The sequence below is a fragment of the Miniopterus schreibersii genome (assembly GCF_964146895.1).
Source record: "Miniopterus schreibersii genome assembly, chromosome: 4".
Classification (NCBI taxonomy): domain Eukaryota; kingdom Metazoa; phylum Chordata; class Mammalia; order Chiroptera; family Miniopteridae; genus Miniopterus; species Miniopterus schreibersii.
In genome coordinates, this window is record NC_138105.1 from 17,813,246 (window position 1) to 17,824,679 (window position 11,434).

The 11,434-nt window shown below is 45.0% G+C and overlaps 1 protein-coding gene across 1 annotated transcript; it reads right to left on the reverse strand.

Moving 5' to 3' along the window:
- Positions 1–1,114: 1,114 nt before the first annotated feature.
- LOC308555644 (uncharacterized protein) lies at positions 1,115–8,990 on the reverse strand. The gene is given in 3 exon segments (XM_081134026.1): positions 1,115–3,608; positions 3,611–3,797; positions 6,526–8,990. Coding segments are annotated over 3 exon segments (4,959 nt in total). The 5' UTR covers positions 8,905–8,990; the 3' UTR covers positions 1,115–1,215.
- Between the last annotated feature and the right edge of the window lie 2,444 nt (positions 8,991–11,434).

Sequence of the window (11,434 nt, forward strand, 5' to 3'; positions counted from 1 at the left end):
TGATTGAATCAGGCCCACCCAGATCATTTAGGATATTCTCCCTATTTTAAGGTTAGCTATTAGCAACCTTAATTCCATCTGAACCTTAAGTCTCTTTTGCAATATAACATAACATGTTCACAGGTGCCAGGGAATAGAATGTGGACATCTAAAGGTGGGAATTATTCTACCTACCACACCATCCTATAGCATCTGCCAAGTTAAGAGGCTCCTGGAGACAGAGGAGTCCTGACAGTAGAGCTGATTATTTCTTCAAACTATTCATCGCCCTCATTAACATGTCCTTTAATAACTTTTCTTTAACTAATATTAATTCTACAATGTATTTTCTCAGATTCCTTATCAACCAGAACAATGTCATCATCCAAAGGCAAGTAGATAGACATTGGCCTGCTGTGCCATCAAAAGCTCCTCTAGGCCCAGAATTTGGAGCTCCCTTGAGAATTTCTCTGCAATACAATTTCAGGCAATGCATTACTTAGTCCTAGAGTCTATTGACCTTTAGAGCTTATAGGAACAAGTTAAACACAGTCAATCTGAGTATCAGTAAAACTGTCCAGGACTCTTATCAGGATCATAACTTCAGTTAAGTATAAGGAAGATTCCATGAGTTTTTTAAACATTAGAGGAGAAAGAAATATTTTCATATATGTTAGTGTGAAAGTCTAGTCATTACAAATGTGATTTTGATATAAACAGCATGAAATTATACATGTTGCCTACTGATTAAACAAACAAAAAATGCAAATAGAGTTTGAAATTAGCTGGACATGGGTGAATACAAATTGATTCTACCCCAAACAAAAAATGGGTTATAAAAAAGTCATAGCTGTGTAAATAATGAAAACTAAAAAAAAATTTTGCCAATTAAAAATTGAAGTAGGTAGAAAGGAATCAGATATTCTTAGGTGGTGTCATATAGTGAGATGAGTACTTTTAATATTAGAATCATGTTTATTCCAGGAGGTTAACTTTTATATTATCTTTTACAAATGAGTACTAAAATTTCAATCAGAAACATGAAAATTTCTGGTACTTTTTTACTAATAATACAATAATTGGAGAAATAATTATAGGACAACAAGGCAGAGAATAACTACTAAGGAAAATAGTAGAGAGAAAGAAAAACAGGTAGAACTACAGGCTACTTACTAGTGGTTAAAAAGAGAAAGGAAAAGCAAAGGAGACAATACTAAGGTTGCACGTGGGCAAGTGTCAGAAACCTACAGTGCTATGCAGTGTTGCAGTCCCCTCCGACTTCCTCCCAAAGTCCTGGCCTAGAATATTGGGGATAATCGGCTTCAGGAACTTGAAGTCATTACTCCCGGAGTCTCCCGTCAGACACACCTCGTACTGGTAGCTCTGGGACAGGGTCCCCGCGCCGCTGACGTCCACCAGGGGGCCCGGAAAGCGGCCCTCGGGCGCCGCGCAGCCCCCCGCCCAGGCGGCCCCGCTCCGCCGGCACAGCCGCACCGCCACGAGCGCCAGCACCGAGAACAGGAAGAGCGACGACACGGCCGCCAGCGCGACCACCAGGTAGACGGTGAGCGGGTCGGCCGGGGCCGCGTCGGCCGCCGCGTCGCGCGCGGGCAGGTAGGGCTGCGAGAAGCCGTCCACCAGCAGCACGTGCAGCGTGACGCTGGCCGACAGCGGCGGCTCGCCGTTGTCCTTGACCAGCACCAGCAGCCGGTGGCGGGGCGCGTCGCGCTCGCTCAGCGGCCGCGCCGTGCGCACCTCGCCGTTGTGCGCCCACACGCCGAACAGCCCGGGCTCCGTGGCCCTGAGCAGCTGGTAGGACAGCCAGGCGTTCTGGCCCGAGTCGCCGTCCACCGCCACCACCTTGCCCACCAGGTAGCCGGGCTCGGCCGCCCTGGGCACCAGCTCGGTGCAGGGCGCAGAGCCGTTCTGCGGCGGGTACAGCACGAAGGGCGCGTTGTCGTTGGCGTCCAGCACGCGCACGCGCACCAGCGCCTGGCCGCTCAGCGCCGGCGCCCCGCGGTCGGTGGCGCGCACGCGGAACTCGAAGGCCTGCAGGGCCTCGTAGTCCAGCGCCCGCAGGGCGAACAGGTGGCCGTTGTCGGCGTTGACCGACACGAGCGAGGCCAGCGGCAGGCCGGGGTCCGGGGGCGGCAGCAGCGAGTAGGTGAGCTGGGCGTTGGCGCCCGCGTCGGCGTCGGTGGCGCTGACGCTGCCGATGTGCAGGGCGGGGCTGTTGTTCTCGCGGATGAAGAGGGTGTAGGAGGTTTGGGTGAAGGCGGGGGCGTTGTCGTTGACGTCGGAGACCAGCACGGTTATGTGGTGCTGGGTTGTCAGCCTTGGGGTCCCCATGTCGGTGACGGTGATGGTGACGTTGTACTCGGCTCTGCTCTCTCTGTCCAGGGCCCCATTTGTTACCAGGGTGTAGAAATTCTCGTCAGTTGGTTGCAGGAGGAAGGGAAGATCATCTTGGATGGAGCAAGTCATCTTTCCGTTGTTCCCTGAGTCTCGGTCTCGAATCTTAAACAGGGCCACTTCTGTTTCTGGGGAATTTTCAGGAATGGGGCTGGTAAGTGATGAAATAGTTAGTTCCGGGGAGTTATCATTAACATCCAGCACCTCAATGGAGACTGAGCACTTTCCAGAAAGTCCCCCGCCATCTGAGGCATCTATATCCAGCTCATAGGAGGATCGTGTCTCAAAATCTAGTTTTTTGATTAGTCGAACTTCTCCTGAAAGGCTGTTTACTTCAAAAGTTGTGCTTATTTCCTGAGAGCTATAAGAAAGGGAGTATGAGATCTCTCCGTTTGTCCCAGTGTCTAAATCTCTAGCAGAAACCTTGACAACTAGGGAACCTGCAGGGCTGTTCTCTGGGACCTGCACCTGGTAGAGCGGCTGCGCAAACTCAGGGGCGTTGTCATTGACGTCCAAGACCAAGATGTGGACCTGGGCGGTGCCAGACAGGGGTGGAGAGCCGCCGTCCAGCGCTGTGAGGGTTAGTCTGAGCTGGGCCTGCTCCTCACGGTCCAGTTCTTTGTCCAGCACCAGCTGGGGGAATTTCCTGCCGTCCCCCCTATCCCGGGTGGAAACATGGAAATGCGAATTGGGGTTGATGCTGTAGTTTTGGATGTTGTTGTTGCCCACGTCCAAATCCTGGGCTTTTTTCAGAGGAAACACGGTCCCAGGAGGGCTAGTCTCTGGGATTTTCAGCGTCATTTCTCTTTCAGGGAACTCAGGAGAATGATCATTTATGTCTCTCACCAGTAGCTCAGCTCGAAATACTCCCAGTGGTTTTTTCAGTAACACTTGGAAATGCATTACACATGGATCAGTGGGGCCGCACAGCTCCTCCCGGTCCAGTTTCTCATTTAGTATCAAGTCCCCGGTCTGCAGATCAAGCTGCAGCCGGGGTTCGTTATCCTCAGTGACCACCCGGGCTCCCCGCGCAGCCAGCTCTCCTGCCCCCAGCCCCAGGTCCTTGGCTAGGTTGGCCACAAAGGAGCCGCTCTCCGCTTCCTCCAACACCGCGTAGCGGCGGGACTCCCAGCCCGCCAGAGCCCCTCCCACCAAAAGAAAGAGAACCAGGACTTGCCTTTGTTTAGGAAAGCGCTCCCCTCGGACCTCCATCTTTATTCCACAAACACCGGGCCCAGCTCGACCTTAGGGAGCAAAGGGGCTGAGACAGTGCTGGATCTCAGCCGGTAACCTGTCCGGAAATGTGGGCTAGCAGCATTCTCTGGAGACGCGCTAGTCCTCAGCTCGCTTTCAGGCTTTTCTCCTCCGCTAGAGATCCGAGGTTGAGTTAGTTGAATTTCCTGGGCCTTTTTTTTTTTTTTTACACCTTAGCCTGCAGCGCCACCATGCGTTGTCTTCGAAAAGAACTGCTACGTGTAATAATCTAGTAATCACAATACTCTATCTAGTAATACCAGTAATCTGTTAGGAGTTTGGAAATGTTTTCTGGATATGATGTAATCAGAAAACCATGCAATTAAAATTATTTATTCCTTCATTCAAAAATGTAGTACTGAAATCTATGTACTAAATTCTGAAATACATTAGTAAACAACCCAGACTTGGTTTCTATCTTCTAGAACCTGTAGTCTGGTTGGGGTGTACTGAAAGGTGAAAGAACACAATAATAATTGGTCATCTTGTAAAAATAAGAGTAAAGCTATGTGACTTCTTAAAATTCTCTCAGCAAAAAAGGACAAATTCCTCCAGATTTTCTTTCAAATTCTAGGCAGCCTATGTGCCAGAACTGTGGTTCTCGCTGGTTGAATCACATCAAGGAAAAAGCTAGTACTTAATTGCAGTTTACATATCCTTTCTATCTAAAGTCAGAGAGTTACGATTTTACAAAACTTTTAAACTATGGGAAAATGCACATGAGAGCACTTCTGTAGCTCTCAGCCTGCCTCATCTTCTTAGCGTTGACCACCATTTGATCCAGCATACATGTTCATGTTTACTTATTTCTTTTCTGTGTCACACTTGAGTTCAAGAACTTTGTTTTGTTTACTTCGATATTCCTCAACAGCTAGTCCCTGGCACAGGGCAGATGCTCAACAAATATTTGTTGAATAGATCAAGGAATAAATTACAATTAATTTTAAATTTTTGACAGATGGATTCTCCTTCTAACATAAAAGCCCACTTTTTTGCTGGGATCTTAATTCATTATATGAGACACCATGTTCCCAAGAAGCTATGCTCTTTTGAATAGTAATTTAAATAATTCAGAGTGGTCTAAAGTGTTTTTCATTAAATGGGAAAATGCCCTGACTCACCCCTAAACAAAATGATATATTATAAAAAAGAAAGAACATAACAACCAAGCTATAATGATTCTACAAATAAGGTATACATTTTTAAAAAACATATTTTACATTGGCAGTGTTATTTCACATTAATGCTATTCATAACACTAATGATATTAAAAACTATTTCTTACATACAACTTTCTAAGAATTTCTACTCAACACTCCATAAACCGTACAATTTGGAAATATCCATAAATTCTCAAAATTATGTAGTCTAACAAAAGTTTGTGCTAGTCCCTTAAAGACTACTAATATTCCACCACATTTTGACCAAAATATTGTTACATTGACAATTGGTACATATGACAACCACAAATTTTTAATTAAAAAAAATTTTAATTTATTGATTTGAGAAAGAGAGAAAGGAAGTGAGAGAGAAAGGAAAACATCAGTTTGTTGTTCCACTTATTTATGCATTCATTGGTTGATCTTGTATGTGCCCTGACCAGGGATCAAACCCACAACCTTGGCATATGGGGATGATGCTCTAAAACAACTGAGCAGTCCAGCCAGGGCAACGACCACAGTTTTCAAAATGTCAAATTATTTTAAGTTTTAACCCATACAATAATATCTAAACATTCTTTGGACAAGTGGAAAAACCCACCTAGCTGTCTTAATTAGAGGGAAATTTGTTAAAATAGCACTTTTTCCCAAAAACTCAAGCGAGAAAGACTTGGAAAGACTGGAAAATGTACAATGAGGTTGCTCCTTAGGCATCTCCTTCCTTCTTGTCTCTAAGTGGATTGATTTTCTATGCTTCTTTCCATCTTTTTAGGCAACATATCATTTTCTGGTTAAATTCCTAACAAATAGACTATTTTATATCTGCTTTCCAAAGTCATTTTTTAAACAGAGAGAATCAGATTGTCACAGCTTGGAATGTCTACCACCTTGTCAGACTGTCTGAAATTACAAAAAGAGATGGGTCATTAAAATAAACATGGCTGCAACTGTAGACATCTACTGAAGAGAGAAGTTTCCAGAAAGAGATGGGGTGGTATCTATTATTTAAATATTTGGAAATAATCTAATACTCTTTCCATATGGTGACAGATTATTTGAGTTTGGGTGGTGGGCACACAATGCAATGTACAGATCATGCATCATAGAAATGTACACTTGAAATCTATATAATCTTATTAACCAAAGTAACTCTAATATATTTAATTAAAAATTAATAGTCCTATATATCATAGATTGAAGGTTGATATAAAGAGGTGACAATCTTTCAAGTATGGGAGAAATTGTAGTTTTTTCTATTTAATACCACTGTGAAACAAAAACATGCATTTTTTTGCAGACATAAAATTTTAAGACAGGTAGGCATAATATATTAAACTGAAGATATAGTAATAACTTATTATATTTGTGTCATGCCTGTCTCCTAAGAAATCACAACATCAAAAATTTTTTAAATGTTTCTGGAAAACAAACAGAACGGCACTGAGGTTATATCTTCAAATCAATAGTGGTTGATTATGAAAGCTGATAAATTGAACAAATATTCATGACATTTTAGGAATGGAGTACAGTTGCATCTTTTGTCTTAAAATAGAAATGATAAAAAGAGAGTAAACATGAGTATATAATTAAGGTTTCTAATCTCCTTAACTAGGAAAAGGAAATCAAATTCTGTATGGACCAAAAAAGGTAATGGAGACTTAGTATATTTAGATAGAAATAACCTTCATCTTGAATGCTCTGAAAAATTACCAAATTCCTAATTGAATCCAAAACCACTTACATAATCTGAGTTTCCCTCCATAACATTCACAGATCCTGGGTGGTTGGAGGAGACAGACTTCAGGAACTTGAACTCGCTGGTGGTACCCGAGCCTCCGTTCAGACACACCTCGTACTGGTAGCTCTGGGACAGGGTCCCCGCGCCGCTGACGTCCACCAGGGGGCCCGGAAAGCGGCCCTCGGGCGCCGCGCAGCCCCCCGCCCAGGCGGCCCCGCTCCGCCGGCACAGCCGCACCGCCACGAGCGCCAGCACCGAGAACAGGAAGAGCGACGACACGGCCGCCAGCGCGACCACCAGGTAGACGGTGAGCGGGTCGGCCGGGGCCGCGTCGGCCGCCGCGTCGCGCGCGGGCAGGTAGGGCTGCGAGAAGCCGTCCACCAGCAGCACGTGCAGCGTGACGCTGGCCGACAGCGGCGGCTCGCCGTTGTCCTTGACCAGCACCAGCAGCCGGTGGCGGGGCGCGTCACGCTCGCTCAGCGGCCGCGCCGTGCGCACCTCGCCGTTGTGCGCCCACACGCCGAACAGCCCGGGCTCCGTGGCCCTGAGCAGCTGGTAGGACAGCCAGGCGTTCTGGCCCGAGTCGCCGTCCACCGCCACCACCTTGCCCACCAGGTAGCCGGGCTCGGCCGCCCTGGGCACCAGCTCGGTGCAGGGCGCAGAGCCGTTCTGCGGCGGGTACAGCACGAAGGGCGCGTTGTCGTTGGCGTCCAGCACGCGCACGCGCACCAGCGCCTGGCCGCTCAGCGCCGGCGCCCCGCGGTCGGTGGCGCGCACGCGGAACTCGAAGGCCTGCAGGGCCTCGTAGTCCAGCGCCCGCAGGGCGAACAGGTGGCCGTTGTCGGCGTTGATCGACACGAGCGAGGCCAGCGGCAGGCCGGGGTCCGGGGGCGGCAGCAGCGAGTAGGTGAGCTGGGCGTTGGCGCCCGCGTCGGCGTCGGTGGCGCTGACGCTGCCGATGTGCAGGGCGGGGCTGTTGTTCTCGGGGACGAGGAGGGTGTAGGAGGTTTGGGTGAAGGCGGGGGCGTTGTCGTTGACGTCGGAGACCAGCACGGTTATGTGGTGCTGGGTTGTCAGCCTGGGGGTCCCCATGTCGGTGACGGTGATGGTGACGTTGTACTCGGCTCTGCTCTCTCTGTCTAGAGGTCCTTCTGTTACGAGCTTGTAGAAATTTTCAACAGAAGGTTTCAGCGTGAAAGGAAGATCTTCCTGGATGGAACAAACCATCCTTCCGTTTTCCCCAGAGTCTGGGTCTTGAACACTGAACAGAGCTACGATAGTTTCCGGGGAATTTTCTGGGATGGAGCTTGTAAGTGAAGCCACTGTCAGTTCTGGGCTGTTGTCATTTACATCCACCACCTGTATTATGACAGTGCATTTTCCAGAAAGACCTGCCCCATCAGACGCCTTAATATCCACCTCATATGACACAATTTTTTCAAAATCTAGCTTCCTAATTATTGTAATTTCTCCTGTGCGTTCATTAAGTGCAAATGTTTTCATAATTTCTTCATCATCATAAAAAAATGAGTAGAACACTTCACCATTTATTCCCATATCTAAATCTCTAGCGGATACAGTGACAACAAGGGATCCCAGAGGACTGTTTTCCAGGACCTGCACACGGTAGAGTGGCTGCACAAACTCAGGGGCGTTGTCATTGATATCCAAAACATCAATGAGGACCAGGGCAGAGCCAGACTTGGGAGGAAGTCCGCCATCCACTGCCATGAGCGTTAACCTCAGCTCAGGCTGCTCCTCTCGATCTAGAGCTTTGTCCAGAACCAGCACTGGGTACTTTCTGCCCTCACTGCCATTTCTGGTAAGAACGTGGAAATGGGAGTTGGGGTGGATGGTATAGTTTTGAACGTCATTAATGCCTACATCCAGATCTTGTGCATTTTTCAGGGAAAACATAGTCCCTGGAAGAGTATTTTCCATGATTTTCAAAATCATTTCGGCTTTTGGGAACACAGGTGAATTGTCATTTATGTCACGGACCAAAAGCTTAAACCTATATACTTCCAAAGGTTCTTCCATTAACACCTGGAATTGCAGCACACAAGGCTCAGTGGGACCGCACAGTTCTTCCCGATCCAATTTCTCATTTACTTGTAAATCTCCGGTCTGAAGGTTCAGTTGAAAGTGGTTTTTGTTGTTGTTAAAAATGATCCGAGCCCTCCGCCGAGACAGCTCCCTTACCTCCAGCCCTAAGTCCTTTGCTAGATTGGCCACAAAAGAACCGCTCTCTGTTTCTTCTGCGACACTATAACCTTCCCGCTCCGCACAAGTCTGAGCCAGCAAAACAAAGAGAAGCAGGACTTGCCTTAGTGTAGGAAAGCGCTCCTCCTCAGCCTCCATTTCTCCAGCGCCAGGGGTCTTTAGGATCGGGTGCCTGCTGGGTCCGTAGGCAGTCTGCCCTGGGAGTGAATCCTTTCCGCAGGGTAACTCCGGTAAGGATCTTGTCTTGGTTAGATCTGTGTGATGACTGCTAGAACAGAAACCTTCCGCAGGTCTGTTTTTCACAGCCTTAGCTTACAGCGCCACCATGTGTTGTACTTAAACCTAGTTTGCTGGAGATGCTACAAAATGTATTCCACTTATTTGGATTTATGCACATACAAACACACACAAAACAACCACCACAGATTATATATAGGGTGGTTTATAAATAAAACTAACTTCTATTTTCCTGTGAGATTGTGAATGTGGTAATGGTGCCAATCTCTTTGGGAAATGATGCAAGAACAAATCTAACTATACTTATTTATTCAACAAAACTTACTGATTTCATAGTATATGTCAGGCAGTATACTAAGTGCTGGGAATACAGATATGTTCTCTGTTCTGGAGTTTACAACAAAATGTCTACTATACTGCATAGTCTGTATTCTGGGGAGATTGAGTAGAACAAGGTGTGTAGCTATCAGTCTATTCCTAAAGAAGTCAAACTCTTAACACACTGCCAGCATAGTAGAGGAAGTGATTCATTTACATACTTCAGGAGTATAAACTTAAGTGACAGACCAGCTAGAACTGGTTTATTATGCAAACTAGATAGCTTAAGGGATTGTGGATAACTTATTTATAAATATTGCCTAAGGAGAATGTCTCAGTATCTCTGTAAGCATTGTTGTATTGACTGTTACATTACTTAAAACAATTTGTAAAGAGCATCAAGATACATTCCTAAAACTAAGATTCACTGAGATCTTGAAAAGTAGAAAAGTCAAGATCACAAAGATAAAGGGCTGAAGTTATAGTAAAAACTAAAGTGCATAAGAAAGTAAGTTAGTTGGGTTCATCTGAGACAGCAGGTTAAACTTATTTCCAAGTACAAAAGATCACTATTTTTAGCAAGCAAGCCCCATAGCTCTTGTGGATAGCTCAAAGTCCTGTCACCTAGCATGGAACTAAAGTTCTTTTACGCCTAAGGATGGAAAAAATATCTTGGGGTCAGGGACCTGGAGTCTCCCCAGTTGTACCAAATTTTAGCCAGTATTCTAATATTGTTTAAATAATAGACAGTATCACATATTCTGGCACTCCTATTTCCTGGCTAACTGGGAAAAGAGCTTGGGCCAAGTGTTAACATTGTGTTGAATATTGGTTTAATTCTATTAAGGTACAAATCACTCAAACTGACATTCTATTTTAGAATGCTTTCTTCTATGTAGTGAAACAAATTTAGTTAAGTAAACTTTCAAAGTATGAGAACATGCTGGTTACAGTTATAGCTGATAATTTTTCTCATAGATCTTGGTCATGGATCCAACTTCTTTACTGTGAAATTAAATAGGCAAGAAAATGTGTCTTTAATGTTCATGCATTTTTAAAAATTTAATCAATAGAAGCTGGTATCTATGTCAGTGAGCAAATGGACCAAAATTAGTTTTTCATTCCCATCTGTCTCTCTCATTTTTCTCTTCTAAGGAGAAAATTTTAAGCCTGTAGACTTGGCAGGAACCTTAACATTTTCATGAGGTTTTCTAGTAATAGAGTATATGTCAATCAAATACTCTATTACTCTTAATGAAATCATGGATCAACCCATATAATCTATAAATTGTATTATTTGTAGATCCTGAAAGTTTTACATTAAGTGATAAAATAATTATGTTCACATGAAACCCAGTAAATAATTTTTAAAAGAAATAGATACTAAGGAGGGTATGATGATCCTGAGAAAAGGTGTAGACACCCAAACAATAACAATTTAAGTGTTACTTTTAAAAACTGGCCCTGGGCCCTGACCAGTTTTGCTCAGTGGTTAGAGTGTCAGCCTTTAGACTAAAGAGTCCCAGGTTTGATTCCGGCCAAGGTCACATACCTGGGTTGCAGGAGCATTTGGGAGGCAAGCAAATCACATCGATGTTTCTCTCTCTCCCCCTTCCATTCTCTCTGAAAAGCATTGGAAAAAATATCCTCAGGTGAGGATTTTTTTTAAATTAAAAATTGGTCCTGGGACACACAAAATAATGGAGAGAAACCTATTAGCAAGATATGCCATAAAACCCTTTGTGGCATTTTTTTTTCTGTTGAAAGACTTCACCAATTATTTATGACATTAAGTTTTATAAGAAAATTCCCTAGTATAGATTAGTTATCTCTAAGCTTGTACATTTTCCCCCCATTCATTGGTTGAGTTAATATTAGAGCACACAACAAAAGCCTTGGGTTGCTGGTACATAGTCTAGGTGAGTACACAGGACTGCATGTATCTTTCTTGTCTCTTTTGGTTTCCAGTAATCTCCCCCACCATGGGTTAAATATAAAAGTTTTATTATTAGGAAACTGGAGTCTTTATTGTAGAACCCAAGGACAGTTAGACATTGGGACTTGGGAGACACTGGAATCAGAAACTGATAGGCCTAGAATCAAGTAGTTGTCT